Source organism: Brachyistius frenatus, unplaced genomic scaffold, assembly GCF_029030835.1.
Source record: "Brachyistius frenatus isolate BFR_SWC_R1_liver_20210118 unplaced genomic scaffold, ASM2903083v1 Contig_7, whole genome shotgun sequence".
Lineage (NCBI taxonomy): Eukaryota > Metazoa > Chordata > Actinopteri > Embiotocidae > Brachyistius > Brachyistius frenatus.
In genome coordinates this window covers 839,191-863,497 of record NW_027210606.1, presented here as the reverse complement: position 1 = coordinate 863,497, position 24,307 = coordinate 839,191, and the positions used below count along the sequence as shown (strand labels likewise).

At 41.1% G+C, this 24,307-nt stretch overlaps 1 protein-coding gene across 12 annotated transcripts in view; it reads right to left on the bottom strand.

Annotated features, from left to right (window-relative positions):
- The window catches only part of cacna1ab (calcium channel, voltage-dependent, P/Q type, alpha 1A subunit, b), a 103,693-nt gene extending 79,726 nt beyond the window's left edge, over positions 1–23,967 (bottom strand). For 11 of the 12 annotated variants that reach the window (XM_069689489.1, XM_069689492.1, XM_069689494.1 and 8 more), the window contains exons 1-8: positions 23,780–23,920; positions 22,917–23,056; positions 4,111–4,202; positions 3,416–3,568; positions 2,733–2,920; positions 534–637; positions 254–369; positions 83–127 (exon numbers count right to left, since the gene is read on the bottom strand). In XM_069689489.1, the coding sequence (XP_069545590.1) occupies positions 83–127; positions 254–369; positions 534–637; positions 2,733–2,920; positions 3,416–3,568; positions 4,111–4,202; positions 22,917–23,056; positions 23,780–23,872 (931 nt within the window). In that variant the 5' untranslated portion in view covers positions 23,873–23,920. Of the gene's footprint in view, positions 1–82; positions 128–253; positions 370–533; positions 638–2,732; positions 2,921–3,415; positions 3,569–4,110; positions 4,203–22,916; positions 23,057–23,779 lie in introns of all 12 variants that reach the window. The other variant, XM_069689502.1, reaches the window with a different exon arrangement.
- Positions 23,968–24,307: the final 340 nt, after the last annotated feature.

The following is a 24,307-nucleotide window of genomic DNA, read 5'->3' as shown; positions in this document are numbered from 1 at the left end:
TTCTCTATGTAGCCCTGTTTTTTTTTTTATATACTCTCTTACCAAATAACCATACAAACAATAAATGAAGAAGTCCATTTACCATCAAATTTGACTGTGCCATCGTCCTCAGCCAGAATCACCTCCTCTATACAAATGAAAGAAAATAAGCTGTTAGCACACAGTGTTAGGGTTTGCTTGGATTTTCAGCCCTACAGTATGTAGGGCCTTGAGCACTGTGTGAGAGTGAGTGTGTTTGTCAGTGTGCACTGACCTGCTTTGCAGATCCACTCCAGGTATCCGTTGAGCTCTCTCTCAATCTGCTGCTGTCGCCTCAGCTTGAGGAACTCGCTCCTGTTCTCCACTCGCTCTCTCTCTTTGGCAAATTCACTGTGGGAACAGTTGTCTTTTATTGTTTCATTCATTCATTTTGATAAAGCAAAGGGCAAAATATTAATTACAGAAAGCACACAATGGCGTGTACGGGACAGTGTTATGTAAATTAAGAGAGGAACTTTTGGACAGAGTGCCCAGAGTCAAACAACGGATCTCACCCTGAGAGTACACCCAGCACCAGGTTGAGCATGAAAAAGGAGCCGATGATGATGAGGGGGATGTAGTACATCCAGTTCCAGGCGCTGCCCTCCACATCATTACTCTGCAAGAGAAAAATAGACGCACAGACACGCATCTCATTACTGATCAGGTAATAAATAAAAATGTCTAATCAGGACCGGTGATCATCTGACAGGTCAGAAATTTCAGGTGTAATACTTCTTTAGAAAAAAGCAGTTTCTAAACTGTTTGTTCAAATTGTTTTTATCTTCAATAGGCTTTGACTGCATTTCTTAGTCAAGTAAAACCTGAGTGATGGTTGATTCTCTCGTTGGTTTTGTTTTAAATGCCAGATGCCAACAGATGGTGTGAACTTTACTGAAATTATATAAAAAAATAAAATAAAAAAAAAGGTCAAAGACAAGTCAAGTTTACATTTAACATTTAATGTTTCTCAATAAAGCACATGTTGTGAATCCTTAAGGTCTTACAAACATGGTGAATATCCTTTCTCATTACATTTTTGCAAAAGCCAAATTTGTAAATATTATACATGATGTTTTATTTGCTTCCTAATACTGTTTTTCTTACTATATTTACTTTATACTATTACTATATTTGTTTGCATGTCACCACTAAAATCAAAATAGCCATCGACACGATGTGAACTGCACCACTTACGTGCAGTACACAAACAAGGGGGACACATTTGTGGTTATTCCACAAAGTACTACTTGAGGCACATTTCTGTCATCAATCATTCAAAGGATTAAAAAAAAAAAAAAATTCCACATAATTCGGACTATTTTAGGCAGTTGCAGTTTTAGTTAGTGTCATATTGTGTGTGATTAAGGATCTTGCTCTTTAATTGAAGTGCTCGCAAAAGAGATTTCAATCTTAATCAAACGACTCGGTTAGTAGAAGTACAGCACAAAGATGGAGAAATAGATGTCGGCAACTTTTTCTGGAGTGCACAGGATCCAACGAGATCTGAAGTGAGGACATTATATTGTGCTGGCTCAGAAGTGACCCATTTTCTAACTTAAAGTCTGACCTGGATGCAGATACTTTGTGTTTGGGATCAGAAACAACATGAAGACACAGGCCACGCCGCTGTGTTACGTTACAGCTACGTCTGCGATCGACATCGATTGCACTGAGGTGGCTGGTGAGCACACCAACAGCAATAAAATAGTCTGACACCGTGTCACTCCCTTCTGTCACTAAACACACTTAGCTGATAATCACAGAACTCAATACAGGAGGATATCGTGTTTCCATGATCCATGTAATGCTTTAATGGAACTATCAGCTGATTATTATCTCCTGCTGGAGTGCTGTGTGCATGTGTTGGGTTTTATAGTGCAGGGTACAATTCAAGCAGCCCATTCTCTATTAAACTTTCATTGGTTTCCTCCTGACTGCCTGTGTGAGTGTGGAAGTCAGCCTCCATCCATCAGAAAAGATGTTAAATATAGAGCAAGATGAACCAGAATAGAGAGAGGAAGAGAAGGAGGCGGAGAGCCACTCCGAAGGCACGGAAAGGACAGATGAGAAGACGAATGAAGGAAGTCAAACGGATGATCATAAAGAGAGAGGGGAAGGGAAATGGATTTTGGACAAATAAATGCATTGTGTTTTGAATCAAATCTCAAACTACTTTATGCTTCATTTAGCTGAATGAAATTCAAGCCGCAGACTCCAACCTCCAACCTCCACCTCCACCACCATCACCTGCCCTCGTGCGTCCTTCAGTGAGTTGAAAAGCACACACACAATCTTCTTGTTTTATGTTGACACCAAAACATGCAGCAACAAACCACACCAGTGCAGCCTCTGGTCATTTTGTAATTCTCTTTATCTTATTTATCTGGCTGCCTCACTCGTCTATACTCCTGCTTCTTGTTTGTTCTGAAGAGTAAAACAAGTCTATAATTCAGGTCGGATATGTGAAATTTGTTCATCTAAGGTTGACATTTCTGATCCTAACCGATACCATTAAGCCAAAAAAATATAAAAATAAATGAATCATACATAATTATAAATAAAGCCTTATGTGCTGAAATGTTAGCCAAGTGAAGCTACCTTACTGCTTTTTAATATGAACGTAGGACTTTACACTGTATGTCTATTACAGGAGGAACAGTACAGGTTGATGGTAAACGCAAGGTTCAGCTCGGCTGGCGAGGCTCACGTACGTAATAGAGCATGTCTGTCCATCCCTCCATGGTGATGCACTGGAAGACGGTGAGCACGGCGAATAGGATGTTGTCGAACTGGGTGATGCCGTAGTTGGGTCCAAGCCAGCCGCCTTTACACATCGTGCCGTTAGGACACAACCGGGACGGCAACTGTGTGCCACACGGCAACTCATCCACGACATCCCCTGATCAAAGAGAAAAAAAAAGATTGTACTTTACAATGAAATAACATCGTGAACCTAACCATTTGTTCGTGGACTCATTATACAAAGATCTATCAAATAATAGCTGTCTTCCACTTAGGCATGCCACTCCCTCTCCTGGTCCCAGTATTTGTGTTACAAGTACAGAAAGCTACAACAGCACACACAATACCAGGACCTTTACACTGAAGCAGCTAAATGGAACTCAGCTATCCTTGTTTTTGTTATGTTACTATTTTTCCTCTTGTGGCATGTTACAAGATCTTCAATGAAGAAGAACCCGTGGCCCACCTAAACTAGATGATGTTGTGAACCAATCCTGATTTTCCTGCTAAGACAAGTCAAAAAGTCTGATCTAAAAATAAAGAATGAATTCAAGGACTTAAAAACTTACATTTGGCCACATGTGACTTACTTTATTTTACTACTGTGCAGCTGACAGCTACAATAGCAGTAATGGTAAAACAAATTTCTCACCTGTGTTATCATCAAAGCAGGTGGTGTGGAACTTCCCCATGTAGAACTCCAGGCCGATGATGGCGAACATGAGGATGGCCACGAACAACAGGAGGCCAATCTGCAGCAGGGGGATCATAGCCTTCATAATGGACTTGAGCACTACCTGCAGGCCTGGAGAACACAGCAGAAAAACACTCAGAGAGAAAGATAGCTTTGTTTGGGGAACATTGAAAGAACTGTTGAGATTACTGATTGCTGCTACCCAGCACGTTAAAAATGTTCATGTTAGAGACATGTCGAGAGTTAGGAGACATGTCCCTCTCCTAATTGGATGGCAACTGGCAATGTTGCCAAAGTTGCAGCCAATAATTTGGATCAACAAACCAAAATCAATAAAGGGACCAAAATGAAAATTTGCCATTTCTACTAATAATAAATACATGTATTGCTTTCTTTAAATTGGTTGTTTGTTGTTTTCAAGTCAGATTCCACTGGCAGCTAAATGTAGTGAAGAGTAATATGTGACACATGCTATGCAGGAAACTATAGCTAGTTTCACTAAAGTACACACACACACACACACACACACACACACACACACACACACACACACACACACACACACACACACACACACACACACACACACACACACACACACACACACACACACACACACACACACACACACACACACACACACACACACTCACTTGGAATCCCAGACACCAGTTTTAGTGGTCGCAGCACCCTGACAGCTCGTAGTGTCCTCAGATCAAGCTGAGACCCAACTGATGACAAAATACTGCAAAGAGAGAAGACAGAATAGTGTCAGTTTGACAGGAGATAACTTTGAAAACAGTCAAAGCTGACCTTAAATGGCCAGTTTAGCTACAACTCAGCCTAATTCAATCCTCCCTTCATGAAGGTTTTTTTTTTCATAGAGCTCTTAATTTAACTTAGTGTTTATCCTGGAGACTGCAGATCATTGTGCTGTTGAACTGTACTGCATTATGCTGACAGGTGTTTCTTTTATTTTGTCCAGCAGGTGGATAGGCTCAAAAACAGAAACACCTCTCAAAGCAAAACTGGCAACACAAACTACATCCTTCAAAATGATCACAGTTCAATCAACATCGCTCTAAAAAAGAAACATAATCGAAACATTATCATGAAGGAGGATTTGGGCTTTGGCATTTGACCAGATATTTTTTTTTGCTAGGTGTGACTTTTAAACCTGCAACTCAGTGTATGTATAGCTGCAGCATTACCTCAATGTGCCAACACAGAAAACTGAAATGTTCAGACAAAATCAAAGTCCAAAAGTATTGTTTAGGCCCAGTTGAATCCTGCAGTTGAGATTTTCACCTTGAAACCATCTGGACATTAAAATAACAAAAATACTTAAAATGGGACAAATAATAATAAATACAAAAAAAAAATAATAATTAAAATGAATACAAAGAAAACATTTGACAAGAATCAATTGAGCTCGACAGACCCGTGTTATAGTCAATCCATCAGACTTTAGGAATGCAGACATTAAACTGATGAAAGGACTGATGAGAAACCAATCCTATCTCTGTACCTGCATGGCCTATAGTCTGCGCTCAACACCACTAATCAGATAGTGATACATACATTGCCACGTGTTTCTTTTTCCTTTCCCCATTTAGAACTATCACAATAATACTTCAAATGCAATTCACATAAAAGCTGATTTAATGCTAATCTTAAAACCATCTGTGTGCTTCAGTAACAATATGTTTGCTGTTGGAAGCTGCTGCCTCAGTCCACATCAGTTCTGATGGCTTTGTATGTCTTTAGTCTGTGTGTGTGTGTGTGTGTGTGTGTGTGTGTGTGTGTGTGTGTGTGTGTGTGTGTGTGTGTGTGTGTGTGTGTGTGTGTGTGTGTGTGTGTGTGTGTGTGTGTGTGTGTGTGTGTGTGTGTGGGGGGTGGGCGTAGAGTGGGGATGCTCTGAGGAGGAGGGGAGCGTCAAGGAGAGGGGAGGAGCACAATACATGGACAGATTGACCATAAATCAGAAATCTTTTTTATTTTACTTCATTAAAACTCCAAAGACAAACATTTTAAGGCAATTTCACTTATTTTAATTGCACACTTATCAGAAAGACGAGAAAAAAAGATATGAACCTCTTGATACAAGTTTTTCTCTCTTATTCACTATTTTATCAAGGCAGTTTCCATTTTTGGGCCAATCAAATTGTATTCCAATGGCCATGCTTTAAACACTCTGAAAAGTTAGTATGTGGACCTTGATTATCAAATGTCATTTCAAAAAATGAACTTGCATGCTATACTGTTCAAAATTATTTCAAAACAGTGTCCATAACAACAGCTGAATCACCTTTTGAAACGAGAGCAGATTTGCACAGCCCTCTCTACTCATTTTGTGCTGACTATCTGCATATCTAGGTGCACCTAGTAGGTGTCTGGAACAGCCCTACAAGAAACAGAAGTGAACTGAGACAATGGCAACAGAGGCACAGAAAGCAAATCTTAAACTGGCTGAATTTTGGCTTCTCCTCCTTCCCTCCATGGCTTCTTCTCTGCCATCCTCCCTCTTCTTCACCCCACCCTTCCTCCATCTCTCTCCAGGTTGGTTGCTAATTCCAGTAAGAGGTCATTTATTAACAGACACGATACCAGCAGCCAAGCCCCTCATTCCCTCAATGGCTTTTTAACTGCCACGGCTAAAGGCCATGCTGCAGATCTGAAAAGACTGGACCTCAGCAAAATAAGCAAACTGCCTCCATCTGACATGATCTCTGTGTAAATGGGAGCACACAACATGGACGTAACTAAAACTGCATGATGGTGTAGCTTGAAATGTGATTTAAAATCTACTCAAGCACACATCTTTGGACAAAACCTGATATCACACTGATTCTCTTCACCTTCTCATCTTAGTCTACCATTTTGGGTATAATTTCAGGTTTGAGAGATTCGGTGCACCCCGTGTACAGTCTTCCACTCCATGTTTATTGTGACCCATGTTTTTTTTTTTATGATTAAATACATCTAATGTGGACTCCATCTTTAGCAGGTTTTAGGATATTTTCTTTGCTGTGTTCTGTTACTGTTTCTTGAACCACCTGCTACTTCCCCACTGGGACCTTTTAAAGCCTCCGATAAATGTTCTCTTTGAGAGAGTTGGGTTTCTGCATGACTAAGTGAATGGATGAATCAAAAGAGCAAAGTGTCTGTTTTGATATCGAGAATTTGAATTCTGCCTCTTCTGCCTCTGCATCTCTTTGCCTGTCATTTATCCTTTTGCCTTTTGCGCGCTGTTTATTTTTGTCTCATTTCACGGCTTCTTTTTTCTCCTGTGCGTCTCATTTGAGGGTGAATGCGGAGCTGCAATATGAAGCCGTGTGAGACAGCAACCACCCGCTTCTGCCCAAAGCTCCAGGATGCAGTCACCCCTGGCAACGGCTGAACCAGCCCATAGTGCATTAAGGTGGCCAGAAGAGGGAGCAGCGACTATGCTGCCGGTTGTGCTCGGGATGGGGCGGAGGGGGAGGTGCATGCAGGATTTTAAGAGGAGATGGAAACAGTCAAACAACTATACAAGTGTAAAGCATAAGAATTAAAGGGATGAAACAACTGAGAGGAGATGAAGGAATGGTGAGTACCAAAGAAAGAGACTAAAGACAGATATGGAATGACTTATAATAGACGCTATGATCATCATGACTTTTGTTTGAATCTTTCAAGATTGGTGATGTATGATGAAAAAAAGGGCATCGATTAAAGCTACAGAATATGCACATTCATTCTGATGAAATTGCCATTTTTTCCAGTAACCTCAAATGTTGTCACAGATTTTTCTGAGGTGTAAAAGTTAATTACATCAGCTCACCTTAAAAATAAGGCGAGGAAAAGCTCCCTCTTTCAAACCAAACAGGTATAATGGAAAGAAGAACTTACTTTCTACATGGTAAAACTAAGAATCTAACAGAATTGTAGTTGCCTTATTGAGTAGTAGTCATGTTGAGTTTGGACACATAAACTAAAATTATCCCTCATTATTACCAAACTATGAGCACATCTGACAGCAATGGGCAGTATGTGAACTGAAGAAATATTTATGAGGCTAAACTAACTTAATTTCAAAATAAGTTCTTCAGAAATTGCTTATTTTGTATGTTTCTATGATTTTACAATTTATGTTTGACATTGACACGTTTTTACAAGCATTGTTTGATAAGACTAATTTCCCTTTGGCACTAGCAATATTATTGCCAGAAAAGTTTAACATAGCTTTAATAAAAGAGCATATACTTGTCTCTGTTGATGGTACAGTGATTAAAAATACAGTAGCCTACATATGGCTGTCAGGTGACAATGATCTTTTTTTTTTTTTTTAATCAAGATCAGTATTTCAGAAGTTTTTCTGTTATTTAGCTTCACTTCCACATCTGCACTGTGTGTCAAGACTTTAAATCCAAATTCCTTCAAATGACAGGTTATACAAACACCGGCGAGCATATGGGAGATCCGTCCTTATTAGACAACACTAGAGAGTCCCTGATGAAATACAGACTGGGAGGGAAGAGACGCAACATCCCCGAAGAGACGCACAGTGAGAGAAAGAGAGAGCAGATTGAAAAAGAGTGATAGTCCTGTGTGTCAAAAGTGTGATATTCAACTGCCGAGAGAGAGACAGTGAAACCCCAAAGAGAGACGGAGGCAGAGAGACTCCAGAGAGGAAGACAGGGAGAGATTTCTCTGCAGCGGGAGAAGGTGTTTGGACAGTGATGACAGAAGCTCTCACTGCAGGGAAACACCTAAAAATCAGCCTGTAAAGCCGCACACACACAATTTGAACTGCGCCGCGAGTGTCAACTTGTCCGATGTTGCATCTGAACTCTCCATTCTTATGTGAAAAGTATGTTACGTATCAGTTGAGTGGTAACGCACAATGAGATGTCATTATACTTTCAAGATAAGGGATGAAGTGGGGATGAACGAAGTCCCGTCAAAAGTGAAAGGGTGTTTCAGGACTGACTCTGTCCTTATCCTTTTACCACCAGCTGTCCCACACACAGGACGGCAGCACTCATGTATACCAATTATTCATGGACAACTGTACTGATCATTTTTTTTCCTTGTGGTTAATTTCACGACTAACTCCCTGCAGTAAAATGAATCGAGGTACAATACACGGCAGCCAACTGAAACCTTAATGATATGGTGTCCCCCGACCTTCAGCACAGTCTTGTTATCCACCACAGAAATGAAAATAAAAATAAATTGTTACTACCCATTTCTGTTTTCAGTTTGGTGAGGTTAGTTTCACCAGTGAGAGTGAACTTGTTAGGCAGTAACTATTGTAATAAGACTGGTAAATAATGCTACATTTGATTACACTGTAATCCTTTTCCTGTATTACTATTTATTAATTCATTACCTTTTAGGTAAGCCACTGAAACATGTGACTTCCTGTTGTCGCTGTCCTACTGAGGAACAGCAGTTTGATGAAGATGATGACAATTGATGGCCCTGATGAAGATCTCAGAGGTCATTCGCTACCTTCACTTTGCTTGGTCTCTCCCTGTTCATGGCATTGCCATGGCAACCGCCGATTCCTCTCTTCGCCGAGTCTCCACGGTTACCGACCTGCTCTCATTCATAAGCGTTGCCAGGGAAACGCAGCCCTGGCTCATTGATGGAATCTCGGCATTGCCGCAGCAACGGGGATGGGAAGTGGGTCTCCTAGCGATTGATTTTCAACCCCTCCAAACCCCCGCATCTCCTGCGCACACACACACACACACACACACACACACACACACACACACACACACACACACACACACACACACACACACACACACACACACACACACACACACACACACACACACACACACACACACACACACACACACACTATCCTTACCTACCCTCTCACACCCTGTTCTAACAGCAGCTCCTGTGCATGGTGCAAACATCACGTATATACACACAAGCGTAACTCCCTTTGCATGCAGACAGACACGAACCAGAGCAAGTGCATTATTTTACTGCGTACAAACAGATATATCAGATATCATCAGATATACGTGTGTGCTCACTCTGCATGCATACCCATTGTGTGATCAGATGACAGTGATGAATGCAGCGCAGCACAGGTAGTATGGATGACCCACTTTCACTGCTGCGGGTGAGTTCAGCACTCAAACTTTTGTGTTTTACAACATGGAACCAGACATGCTATGTATACAAGCCCATAAAATAAGATAAACACTGAGTGTCTGATTTTATATGGATGTGTAAAATTGTAAACCAGTAATTCAGGGCTGCTCCTAAACTAGAAAGTAAATTTTATCTTCAAGAATCTTAATCCGTTTATTAAATACAGCCAAAAATGCAACTATCTCTTCCATTGGCTCTCTATACCTTCATGACCTCAGATTTTTCTTGCATCTCAGAAGATACAATACCACCATGTTAGCATGTTTGCATTGCTTGTGCATTGCTCTGATTTCAAGGTTTTACTAATCACCTTTGAGGTGCACCAAATCTTGGCCTATATATTTCTAAGCTATTAAAGCCCCGAATTTGTTGTCTGAGATCATCGGGTAGAGCCCTCCTGGTAGTCTGACTGAGGACCTTCAGTGACTGTGCTGTTCCTTCAGGGCTCTGAGGTTTAGAATGAAGATGCCCAATGACCAAAACCACAAAAATAAGACCCAAGTTGCAATAAAAAAGAAAAAGAAAAAAAGAAGCATTTTATATATATTTAATAAAAGCAATATTGAACACTGAACTGCTAAAGTTTCAGGTGTGTATGTGATGCTGGCTTAAACAATCAACCGAAGGATGCTTTCACGTGCTGGCTCACATCAAGCATTCATATTATATAAATCCTAAGTAAAGGCATGCATCATCAAAGATATGACTTTCACTGATGATATAACTTAAACTTATGTCATTAACTCATATATAAAACATGTACTATGTGAGGCCTTGTGTGAATTAATAACTGCAGTGTGTGATGCTGTGTGGCGTCTTTGGCAAAAATAGCACCAACACACGCTGACAACATGGAAGAGGACTGGGACAAGGTCCAATCCGTGACAAGTGAATGAGCTTTATATGCTGTGTGTGTGTGTGTGTGTGTGTGTGTGTGTGTGTGTGTGTGTGTGTGTGTGTGTGTGTGTGTGTGTGTGTGTGTGTGTGTGTGTGTGTGTGTGTGTGTTTGCGTGTGCACACGGTTTACGTGTGTATTGTGTGGAAATAGTGTGGGAGTGCCATGTGTCATCACAGTGCGAGCTCCTGTCCCCTTAGTGTCTCCCACTGAGCCCTCCACCCTCAGCACACCCCTACTTACACACACACACACACACACACACACACACACACACACACACACACACACACACACACACACACACACACACACACACACACACACACACACACACACACACACACACACACGTGATCGACATCATGCACACACACGGTTAAGAAATTTGAACATGTTCGAACATAGTGTAAGACATAAACAAACGGCATCATGCTCGTTGCAGCCATCACCCTTTTCTTCACACGTATTTAAACGCAGCAGTGTGTATAGAATTTAGGTATTAATAGAAAAATGAGCCTTCAAATGAGCGCACATTCTCCCAGATACTCTAACCTGCACACATTTCTCCGGGTACTTAGCAGGTGGGTTGTTTCTCGGAGAACTTGACACAATTCTTCTGTGGATTTAAACGGTCTAATTTGCTTTTGTCTCTTCATGCAGTCCCTGAGTGACAGCATGACGTCGAGATCGGGCTCTGTGGGGGCCACACCATCTGTTGCATGACTTCCTGTTGAATGTTCTATATGACTCTGCCTTTATGTTTGTTGTCGCTGTCATTGCTGCAGACATCATGATCATCATGATCACGTCTCCCTTGTTGTATAGCGATAAGAATTTACAGCAAACATTTCGAGTGCCTAAAAGTTTTGCACAGAAGTGTATGCCAGCCAAATGAATGAATGGAAATAGGACATCCCCTCAGGTGACTGTCAGAGGCAGATATTGACTTCTGCTCCGGCTGTTCCTTATTCATTTGTTTTCTGTAAGAGCATGCATAGAGCAGAAAGAAACATAAACTGGTGCCCTTAAGCGAAATGCTATCAAGATGCCATGCCTCCCAGACAACAGGAGTAAAAATATCAGAAGGACACTTACTATTATTATTATTATTATTATTATTATTATTATTATTATTATTATTGTTTAAAGCAGAAGTGGACTATGAAGAGACTTTGAGTGACAGTTATTTCAAAAATTTGCTGGTACAAGCTGAGTCTAGTTTGTTTGCCACTACTGTACAGAGGAGGACAAAAGGGAAAGCAACAGCCATTCTGAAAGATCTTCATATTTGCTGTAGTTAAAAACTTGAAAAGTCCTCCTCAGTTTTAGCTTTCAAATCTGCTTTAGATCACCGAACCATCTCAGTTTGTGACCCCTAAATATTAAACGATGCGTAGCTGCAACCTGTGATCATAATTTGTACATGTCAACCAATTATTACCGGTTCAAGCACCTGTCTGATCTCTCGTGTACTTGACCGATGTTGTAAAGCTAATGTTGAGCAGTCTTGCTGCATCCTCACATCTTATCGATGAAATTGGTGAAAAGGATGATATCATAAGTGATAGGAATTATGAACAAAACTGTGAAAATGAATGACAAAGGCGATAAAGCAAATCTGTAGGCTCCATTAGCTTTCCAGACTTTCTGACTAAAGGTGGTCGAGCCTTTACTTTCTGCCTTGTCTACACATGTTTGTGGAACAGCATTGATACAGTAAGGGCAGTAAATCCTTCCCAAGATAAGAGAAGAAAATGATTTCACCCTCCAAACCTCTCACACCGCCCCTGCCCTCCCTCTCTCTCTCTCTCTGTCTCCTATAGATACGAGACATTAAGCTGCATTTTACAACCGTTATGTCAGCGCTCGACCCAGGCCTTTACTGCCAGGATGGTATGCTCCAACCACTTTCCCATGGGAGAGTCCATTAGAAGGGTGTAGAGGGGATGTCAGCAGAGGGATCAGGGGATGAGTTGGAGGTGAAAGGGGCACTGTGATACATCACCTCGGGGCTGAATCTTCTCCCTCTTATGTCACCAAGCCCCTCCTTCACAAAACAGCTTTTCTCTCTGCATCTTTCTGCTTATTTCACTTCTCTTTCAGCCTCCTGGTTGCTTAAGCTTTCATTGGCAGAAGCAGGATAGAAGCACTCTCATTCTGACCACATTCTCCATCCTCATCCTCCCTTCCTCTCCCTTTCCCTCTTTTCATTTTCTCGCTCTTGCGTTATTGCTGATCTCAGCAGAGTGCTAACACTCAGCTGATGGACTCTCTCTGCCTCCCTGCACCCCCACCCAAACTCACCATCTTTCCTCCTTTCCTTCATTTCTTTCTCTCTCCTTCTCTTGGTGCTTCTTGTTTCTGGTTTGACTTCATGTGTGGTCTGATGGAGGGAGGACAAGGGGAAATAAAGGTGGACAATAAAGGAGGAGCCTCTTGTCTTTCCTCCTCTCTCCTCTGTGCCTTTACTCCACGCATCCGTATGTCCTTTAATCACATATATGTTTTATTAACCTTTGTTAATCTAGGCCAGGCTTGCTGAGCGGGCTTTTCTGCAAACACTGTCTGGCCACTGGAGGATTGTGGCGCTTAAGTTTTTTGTTGGCTTTGTTGGCTGGTTTTAATGTAGTAATGCAGAGATCCGTTTAAAAAAATAAGTAATGAAATGAAGACTTGTTTACTGAAGACATTTGCCAAAAACTGTTTTTTTTAAACAGTACCTAAAGCGCCTTCCTTCAGAGCAATAATAGAGCGATTGAAGTTGGATTAATCTAAAACAGTAGCCGTTTGTGAGTCCTGCTCCAACCTTCTGTCCGTCCTCTGTCCTTTAATGATATCGACACACGTCTGTTTCCTCTTTCATGCTCACCAACGTCACTCTTTCCTGTGTCTCTAATCTTCCTTCAGTTTTTCCATTTACCTCTCTCCCTCATTCTCTCTGCCGGACCGGCTGATTGGCCCACCTGTCCCTCCGTCTCCTGCCTGCATGACTCCTGGACCTCACAAGGACACGACGTCTGGACGTCTCCGCCCTTGTTATCGTGGCAGTTGACACAGAAAATGTCATGTGCATGTTTGTGTGTACAGCATATATCTGGTTTCTATAGTCTCTGCAGTTAGCATGCCAATTTCCCTGGATCTCTATTTCAGATATCCACTGATGATTGACAACTTCTAAACAATACATAAAATGTCCACTCATCAATATTATTACATTTGCATAATTACATGCGACGTGAAAGGGATGACACAGTCACTGAGAAGTAGCACCAACCTCTGTAGCTCTACTAAGCTTTTTAGCCTCTTTTGGCTCATTGTTTTGGTTTAACAATTGATTTCATGGTTTGGTCTCATCTTTTCAATCAATTCTTGTTCCACTTGCAGCAGACCAGTTTTTTAAGAATACAAACAAACAAACCCACTTCCTATAACATTAAATTGCAGACAGACAAAGTCACTTGAATGGCTGTACAAAATTGGAATGCTTGTAAAATAGATTAATAGATGCAGTTGTATTTTGTTAGTAGATGGTGGAGACCAGCGTTAAAGATGCTGTAGGCAACATTTTTTCATTGGAATAAGTATTAAATAGCTCCGACACCCAGCTCTGATCTGGAATTTTTGGTCATTAACATGGGTATTCAAAGTCCCTCCACTCAGCAGTAAACAGAAAATGGATTTTCTGGTAGCCTATCCTGTATCCAATCAGGAGAGAGAACGCTTCTTTGTTATGTTTGTTAGTGTTTTTTACAGTAGTAGCATAACATTACTTTGCAACTACCTGTACGCATAAGCTCGGTTTGCTGTTTAACAATAGCAGCGAAGATTGTTGTTAGCTCGGTAGCTAATAGTTCCGTGTGACTGTTGTGCATTCATGTGTTGACATCAGGGTGACGTGGGAAGGAAGGAGAAAGTGCAGTGCACAGAGTTAGCCAAAATGCCATTATCTCTTGCTGCTTTAAAACAAAGACTTGTTGAGGTTATTCATCCGATGATTAGAAACATAACTTCAGTGAAGCTTCCTTGACCTGATGCTACAGTCTGCCTGCTCTAAATGAAGCCGATGTACAAGTATTAGTGGTGAAAAGATCACGCCTGAGTCAGAAATGCAAAAGAATTTCCTGATCAGAGTACTGTTAAAAATACCAAATTAATATGTTTACAGTATAACCAGTTATTATAAGTCAGGGGTGAGGTAGTTTGAGAAAAAAAAAACATTGTCTTTACATGTGTTTCCACCCCTACCAGAGAGGTCAGAGTCGGGGTAACAGGGCACTTAAGCAGGACAGATGCTTGTTAACACTGCTGGTATGATAAACGACAATTACTTTCTTACCTTCACCACCCTGCTGCCCTCACATTGGCCGTCTGTAGGTGTATGTTTCTGTCTGTGACTCTATTTCTGTTCACAAGGGTGTGTGGGTGAGCACAAAGCACCACATGCTCAGCGGGCTTTTAACAAAAGTGATTTTGTTGAAAGTGACTACTTTATTTTGCAACTGTTGTTTGGAAATGGCCGGTTGATCAGAAGTGTTTTCCTCAGACCACAAAAAAAAAAAACAGAGAGTCTATCCATCTCACATCAAATTAACTCACAAACCCATCTCATCAAGTTAAAACCAAAGTAAAGACAGCAGTAACACTCAGATGCTTCCATGTCGAACCAGACATCTACATCACTAACTTCAGCGTCCTCCATACAGGTTCATTTGGGCATTGAAGAAACAAACAAACACCTTACCTGTCTGTCAATTTAAATACAGCCTACCTTTTTATTTATTTGTAAACAACATGGTCTAAGCTTAATATTACACTCTGATGTTTCCTGATTGGAAATTAATATACTTAGTAGACGAAATGACACTTGTATTCCCATTCTGTCTGTCCTGACTAACACAGAAGAACAGGATGGAGTATCATCAAACACATGGCCACTGCAATGCCTGTGCAACCTAACACCCTTTATGTGAATGTGTGTGCTTCTACTGTATGCAGCAGATAGCCTGCAGGGCACACAGTTGGAGGGTGTAGGAGAATGTATAGGAGAGTGATGAGCCTGTAAATGACTGCAGAGCAATAATGATAATGGAAGTGATGGCAAAAGGACAACTTTCAATAAAGTACTCTCTCTCTTCTCTCTGTCTGACCTCATTTTTCTCTCCCTGCTGGACTTCATTTCCTCTCTCGGTGTTAATACAGTATTTTCTCACAGGAGGCTCTGCACTCGCTGTGACATCTCTGTGTACCGCTTCTTAATGTTTGATTAAATTTTGATTTGGTGTTGGAGAGTGACCTCATTCGCAGCAAAGTAAGCTGGTGTTTCATTCACAGTCAGCAGCGTTCCAACCAAAATGTGTTTTGTCTTAAGCTATTTATTAACTCTGATGGCCTGAGTCCATGCAGCAGAAAAAATATCTTTATGAAGTCTGGTTTCATCTAATCTGTCCTGTTTGTGACGCAAAACTCAGCGTGATGTGTTTCTGCAGTGAGTCACATGTTGTCACGGGTTCTGATGTCATTTGGTATATCTCAGATACACCAGTGACTCAGTACCCTTACAGAAAAGACACATGAATTTCACGTGCAAAACTCGTGATCACGTGACCACATACACATTTGATCGCACATGTGAAACATGTATTTTGCCCATTGGAAACATTTGATTTTGGAACATTTTAATGGTGTAATGTGTGACATTCATGGAGATTCTCAGGTGCAAACTTTTCCACATGTTGTCCCCATACTATCATATGTTGCAACATGTGATCCTATGTGTCCGAAGTGAAAGCATGGGAAACTTATGTGTTTTTTCTATCATATTAGGGATAGGATGTTAGGTAACCTCATTAGTATAACCTTAAAGTCACTAATCTAAACATTTTTCGAAAAGATGAATTCCTGGCGACTCCAGAAAGGTTTTTAACAACATTGATATCTTAAAGATATTTCAAAATTATAAATACTCCCATAAACATCTGGCTAAAATAAATATTGCATCTGCTGCATATGATAAAGAAACAGATTGTCTATTATTTCCTAATCCCTTGTTTTATATAAAGACTTCAATGAGTATCTAAAACAATGGAAAGTAACATCATCGACAAATCCTACTGAAAAGCTGCTGCTTGGTCAAAAGTGAGATTCACCATATCACATCAGTAATTACCTGCATACATTCTCTTTAATAATCTCAAAGAGTGAGATAGAATCACTTATACTGCAAAATGTATATGTATATAGACACATATTACAACACTGTATAAATTGAGATATAGGTCTATTTTTGGACACTGTCTCTGTGAACCACCATTAGCAGAGTCACAGGGACATCCATGGTGTCCTCTCATTGACTGACTGGCCCAGACTCTACTGTAAATGATTAGATTACCGTGTGACGTCACAGCATGGCACTGAAAATCAATGGACTGTCATCCCTGAATACTAAACACACTAGTCACTCTGTGTGTGTGTGTGTGTGTGTGTGTGTGTGTGTGTGTGTGTGTGTGTGTGTGTGTGTGTGTGTGTGTGTGTGTGTGTGTGTGTGTGTGTGTGTGTGTGTGTGTGTGTGTGTCCCCTCTCCTCTTTTCCTCCTCTCATTAATTCTTGTCCTCATCAAGTATCTCCCTCTCCACTATGTTTGCCAAGAATGAGGTCAGCACACGTGCAAACGCACACACTTTACAACACAGCGGCAGAAGCCTTCTCAGTCACGACTAACACAGCACACGCACAGACCCTTTCAGAAACCAATAGAGGGGATCAAAAAAAGTGAGAAAGAAAACTGGCGTTATTGGCACTAAAACTCAAGACTAAACTAAAAGTCTAAAGGTTTGGTTGCTTCTCCAGATGCTGTAATGTTAGATATATGAAACATCAGGAAGTTATTGAGCCAAGGGGATGGAATTTATTAGTAGTGGGGCTAAACTACAGCTTGTCTTGAATGTGGCAGTAGAGAAAAGCCATGGATTTTTCAAAACTAAACGGGAATATCCACTCAGGAGCCTGAATGTACGCAGCAAAAGTTTTGAAAAATTGCAGCCCATATATTGCAAGGTATCTCCTCTGCCAGCGATGAGATATATTTATTTAGAAATATTCATGTTCAAAAGTGTTGTTCAAAGTCAAAAGGTTGCCTGTGAGACACACACTTTGAAGCATTGTAACGAAGTCAGCCCCAAAACATGGAAACACACTCGAAAGAGTCTTTTGGTATATGCATTGAGTACGCAAATTAACTGCAATGAACCCCGTTCTGTTATATTCATTATGGGGCCCGATGAAATGTCACACTAAATTTAAAGGTACTTAGGTCAGAATTTATGACAGTAAGTTTTTCTGAACCAAAGTGTTGACTGGACGAACAGACTGGCTAAAAAGGCATCACAGTCTCATTGTCTCCATCCCCCGGTGACCCTTTTCAGGATAAAACGTGTATAGATAATGGATGGATGAAAAGAGTTTGTGGAGGACTTTTTTTTTTTTTTTTTTTTTTTTTTTACTTTATAGAACACCACACATGTTCTACGTTTTTTTTTTTACTTAATCATACTTGTCACAGCTAGAAGTCTAACCCTAATCTTAACCTATTCATTCAACCATCTATTATTTAGACACATCAGTCCAATGACCATTAAAACACAAAACTATAACTGAAAAAAAAGTGAGGATGAAAATAAAAACAAAAGACATCAAATTAAAAAAACAAAAACAATTTGTTTGTAACAACATGAAGCAAAAACTGGGTTCAATGAAAATATCTCACTGATATAACCATTGCAGGTACAGATTTAGGCAATGGAGGACTTACTTCATTACAAGCCAAAGACATCTTTAGCTCTATATAATCTAAGTCCACAACTTAGTGCATTTCGAACGTGTCCAAGGTCTTATGCTGTTACTAGTTACTGTCTATCAAATACACACAGGAAAATACTGCACCATTGAATTAAGACTCAGTTTTTGTTGGTCAACTGCTCTACGCTGCCTTAAGAGAGCAATGTGCCACCATTGTGCACCCCTCAATTTAAGCCCAACACCCATTGGAACTCAAATAGACGGAAACGTACACATTAAAACAACATGGGTGGTGGATGGGAAAATGACAACTGCATCGGGCTGAAACTAGCAAAGAAACTTGCGTCGCGCTGATCGCAGCTTTCTGCTGGGTGTTAGAGCCCCAAGACATTCAATTCAAATCCTGCTGCACTCACAGCAGGAAAACATGGTAAACATATGCTAGTTGCTTGCAGTATGTGTGTATACCAAGACCCTACTTTCAATTTAAATTGTTCTGTATGAATATACATGAAGGCTTGAAATATGACTATAATTGGCATTGTAATCCATGCATAGTAATTGTGTGTAATCATGTGTATACACTTACAGTATCTAAATACAGAAATACTGTGTGTGTGTGTGTGTGTGTGTGTGTGTGTGTGTGTGTGTGTGTGTGTGTGTGTGTGTGTGTGTGTGTGTGTGTGTGTGTGTGTGTGTGTGTGTGTGTGTGTGTGTGTGTGTGTGTGTGTGTGTGTGTGTGTGTATGCACCATAATCTACCAACAGAGTGTGTGTTATGTAGGCTGTGCTGAGTGATTGATCATAGGGAGCAGGGAAAAGCAGGTTACTGCAGCGCTTACACACACACATTCATTCCCTCTCTGAGCATGCTCCTCTCGGCATTTCTCATTTCCCTCTGTCTCTCTCTCTCTCTCTCTCTCTCTCCCCCCTCCCCCCTTGTTCCATCTCCATCTTTGCCTCCCCTCCTCCTCCCATTCCTCTTCCGAACCTCTCTCTCACTCTCCATAAATCACTCTCACCTCCCCCCCCCCCAGCCATCACTCTTCCCTCTTTCCTATGGTCTTCCTCGTCGAGCTCTAAACTCCTCTCTGTTCTCCATCCTTCTCACGCCTTCTTTAACAGCCAAACCCATCTTGTATCCCCCTCCTCTCTCTTTCTGTCCTGTTATCCAGAGCCCAGGGGAATAGAGGGACACTGTCACGTGTCTTCTTCTACCACCTCCTCCTCCTTTTACCCTCTCTGTTATTTAGCTGCAGTAGTACTCTACTGCTACACTGGCAAGGGGCTTCAACGCTCTCAGAGGGCTCCCTCTACATCTCTCTTTACACATATCATCTATCCATCCACTGTATCTATCTATCCATCCAGCAATGTAGAACGCTGTAAGGAGTTTTGAGTTTCAGTGACGGCAGTTTAAAGCTGTATTTATAGTTGTGCACTCGGTGGGTGACATTGTATCGTTGATAAATTGTTCAATGGGTTAACAACCTCTAGAGATGTTGAAAAGAGACTCTGTGTTCTCTATTTCAGCAAGACGCACTAACAAATGAATCTCCACCACAAACCTTCTGCTCTCCATTATCATGGTTCCCTGCGAGTGAATAAAAGAATGTAAACATGTGATTCAACAATGACATGAGGTGACGCAAAAGTTGCATGGCTATAACACCAATATGTGCGTGATTCCATCCGTACGTTCCTATGTCCATACTACCGTACTGTTTCGTATGCCAGAAAAAGATTCATGATGTGTTCCAAATGGCGTACCTCTGTACCAACACTCACTTTTTTTTAGTGGATACCTGCGGTTACACTGTCAAGTACAGAAGCATGCAGTGCTCTACAAGTACCAGGATGATGCACTCAAAATGATCCAAAACAGAAGAGTGAAACACTGGACACATTTCACCCCAAACGGTCCCCATCTTGGCTATGTAGAGGAAGGGGCGGGACTTCCGCCATAAACATTTTTTCAAATTAAGGCGTCTAAGGAAGCAGACAAAAGTGTTTCTTTTTCAGTTTTGCTGCTAGACAGAAGCCATCAGTGTGTTTATTGAGTGTGTCAAACACAGGGCACAAAAACATTTTAATTTCTGGGTAAAATAGTTCAAACTGCAGAAATTGTGGAGAGTGATGTGTTCACAGTTATTTCCAGTCGGTGCAGAAGTGCAGTATGCAAATTGAAACAACACTACGCTGTCAAAATGCCCACACAACTACAAGTAAGAGTCCTAACATGTAAGAGCACTATTTGTTAGTGAACTAACGGAAGTATGTCATTTGAAATACAGGATTAGTATGTCTCAATAAATATTATGTTAAGTACCAAGATGTCCAACTACATCCAGTTGTATTTTGCAGTATGCAGGCCAGCATGCTACTCTGGCTGTTCTGACCCACAATCTTCTGCCCACAAAAGGACGAAGAGGAAGAAGAAGATGCATTAGAAGGAAGTGTACTTGTTCCAAATCACATCCTTATTCTTAGTACTTCACATGGTGACAGATCATGACAGGTATGACCAAGAGGGTCAAAGTTCAAGGCGCATTTTTATGATGAAGTAGTATGAGTACATACTTTTTAAGGGTAGCTGCAGTCCATACTAAAAGTAAAAAGAAATAGTATGCTATTCGGATCATATGTGTTGATAATGTAAAGTAAATGTCATTCTATAAACACAGACAATCTGGGGAACATAATTGAAGCACAGTCCATTCTTGTGCCACTGCTATCAAATTCACGACACCGTAGCAATCTACAGTGGGACTTCTGTAAACCTCTTGTGGGAACCATACAATACAATACAATATCCATATGACCCTTAAGACATAATAAAGCGTGTCATTTTCATCCAAGTTCCTTTGGAATTTATTTTTCTCCAAGAACTTTAGTTGTATCTTTGAACAACAGGCTAATCTGTGTTGACGTAATGTTGTGCTTTTGTGGCAGTAAAAGAAACGATGCATCTCCCTCCTGGGAATCCATTGAAAGGGGAGTGTATGTCTATTCGCTCACAGCCCTGAGATCTTTAATCGTGAGTTCTGCAACAGGACAGTGTGGATATGTTCTGTTGGAAACATGCAACACAGAATAATACTTTCTACCAAGGTGCTGCATTGTGGGTGGCTTGCTGGCATTTCCCAAGAGACGCTCGGGGAAAACGGAGGTGATGAAAACATCACTACATGTTAACACACCTTTTGCGAGGACTGGCTGCATTTTCTGCTGCTTCTCCACCTACCGTGGTAGCAGTTAACATGTTGTGAAGATAAGTGACAGAATGATGGGAGTGAAAGGGTATGAGGGTGGTACTAACATTCCTGCCTGGCATAAAGTCACTGATTTAAAGTGTTAACACTGCTGTGGACGTCTCCATCTGTAACAAAATAATGTGTCAGCTGCTGAAATAATTAATTTTTTGTTGTTCCTTTAACAGTTCGTGGTTTGGTATATAATTCTGATAACGCTGATGTGAACTGAACAGAAGAGAACATGGTAACGAACGGGAGAGAGGGACGGAGGAGTCTTCCACCCCTCTGTCAGCTATCGCCATAACAACAAACCTGCTCCCCCATCTCTGGGAGGAGTGACATTTCACTTTGCCCTGGTTGCCGCTCCCTGCAGGGCTGCTCTGATCTAGTCTGTGTGTGTGTGTGTGTGTGTGTTTGTGTCCTCATTAAAGGAGGATAGCGACTGAGGGGGAGTGGCCCTGATCACACACACACCTTGTCAAACCAGACCTCTGCTGTGTCCATGTGAGTGTGTTTGAGGTGGTTGGGTCTTATCTTGTTACCATCTGTACCATTCTCACTTAGGCACCCATATTTAGATCACACAACAAACACACACAGTTACACCACCACTCTTACCACCTACCTGCTCATACACAAACATACAAACTGCTCAAAATTAAGTCAAAATCAAGTAGTAAGTGGGTAAGTACTGATATATGAGGGTGGATCAGAAAGTTCAGAGACTGTGCAGCACTGTGACGTGCACAGAGCACAGAGAAGCTGTAACCTTTGTGAATAAGTACTCCAAGTGGTGTCGCTTGATTAAAGTCAGCTCCTGATTTAAACATGGTTTTGTGAGCAGTGGACCGGATGCTTCTGCGATTTCTTGGTGAGCATGAGCAGAGGGCGAAATTTTGTGTCAAACTCTGGAAATCGACAACGGAGAATCTTACAATCATTCCTGAAGCCTACAGCAATGAAGTAATGAGCCTGGAGAGGTGTTTTAGGTGACATTTACTTTTCCGAGGGACGAAACGTTGCTGAGTTTTTCTTAAGTGTGTATGTTCATGTGAAGCACTGCAGCATGAAGCAGAACAACCCCCCCCTCACCAAGTCAGAGTTGAAGTGGAATAGGTATCCATGGAAACACATCCTACACATTTCACTATTTGTACAACAAACAAATAGAACCACAGTTGTAAAAACAATAACTCATCTTAACCACACTACATATAACATAAAAAAAGAAAAGAAAAAAATACAAATAAATAAGTCACATAAACATAGCAAGAACAATGAATTTCCTGCCAGGGAAAATTACTATTTTATGAAGTAAAAAAAAGGTGTAATAAGAGATATTGTGGACTCACCCGGTGAGCACGACCACGAAGTCCATGACGTTCCAGCCGTTTCTCAGATAGGAGCCCTTATGTAACGCAAAACCCAGAGCCAGGATCTTTATCCCAGACTCAAAACAGAAGATGGCTATGAAGTAGGGCTCCGTCTCCTCCTACAGGGGACGAGGGAAGGATGAGAGGAGGGTGAAAGGAGAAGGATGGAAAGGGATCAAACGGGAGAGGGGATAAAAAAAAATAAAAAAAAAGTAGTTATGAAGAGATCATATGAGAAAAAGCCGAAAAAGCGGGAGGTGAGAGTAGAAAGAGAAGAGAAATGTCGAAAGGAAGGTGAGAGAGGAAGGAAAGGATCAGCGGCAGGCACACAGTGGGTCATTTTGTGTTCACATAGAGATTTTTATTATGATTTTAAGAATAAAAAAACGTTTTGAGAATAAAATCAGTCAATATGTGTACATTAAACAGCAAACCATGAGCCTGAAAATTTGATTTGTTTAAAAAAAAAAACTATAACTATATGTATTATTTGTAGTAATGTTTGTAGTCATTTCAACCACCGTGGCCATGTTTAGTCTTTTGTCTGTGTGATTGTGCTCTTATGTCTGTATTTGTTTAAGTGTGTGCTCACAGTATGTACAGTATGTACATTCACAGCATGTGCAGTACATCTCCTTTCTCTGTGTTTGCAAGCCTTTGTCTATATTTCTGTCTGTGCACACACTGAATATGCGTGCATGTTGTGTGAACACACTTCACGTGTGTGTGTGTGTGTGTGTGTGTGTGTGTGTGTGTGTGTGTGTGTGTGTGTGTGTGTGTGTGTGTGTGTGTGTGTGTGTGTGTGTGTGTGTGTGTGTGTGTGTGTGGGTAGAGTGTGTTACCAGTCGTTCAGACAGAGGCGTCTTGTCTCCATCGGGAAGATGCTGCTCCAGAGCCAGGACGATGCAGTTAGCGATAATGGTGGTGAGGATCATCCATTCAAACGGAGTGCAGCTGGAGTTAAGGTCGACACCGGCAGCAAGCAGCCAACCAGTCAAAACACACATTTCATGAACATGCATGTGCATTACAATCATTCACACTGCAGAGACGAAGCCACTGCCGACCGACTGCTGGTGTATTTTGACTTCTCTTTATGAAGAAGTCCAAACTCTGCCTGTCAATATTTCTTATTGTTTAGAAAGTCAAACTGTCAAATGAAGGTAAAACTGCTTTAATCCAAGAGTTTGACAGATCAGGATTTTTTGTTGTTGTTGTCTTCCTGTTATTACGTATTTTTGTGTCTGGTTTTCCTGTATAGCCCTTTGTGACTCATCTGTTTGTTCACAATCTTTGTAAATATGCTTAACTCTGCTTGAACTTCAGTTGTCTTTTTTTGTTGTGTCTGAACTTGTGTTGTCCCTTTATTT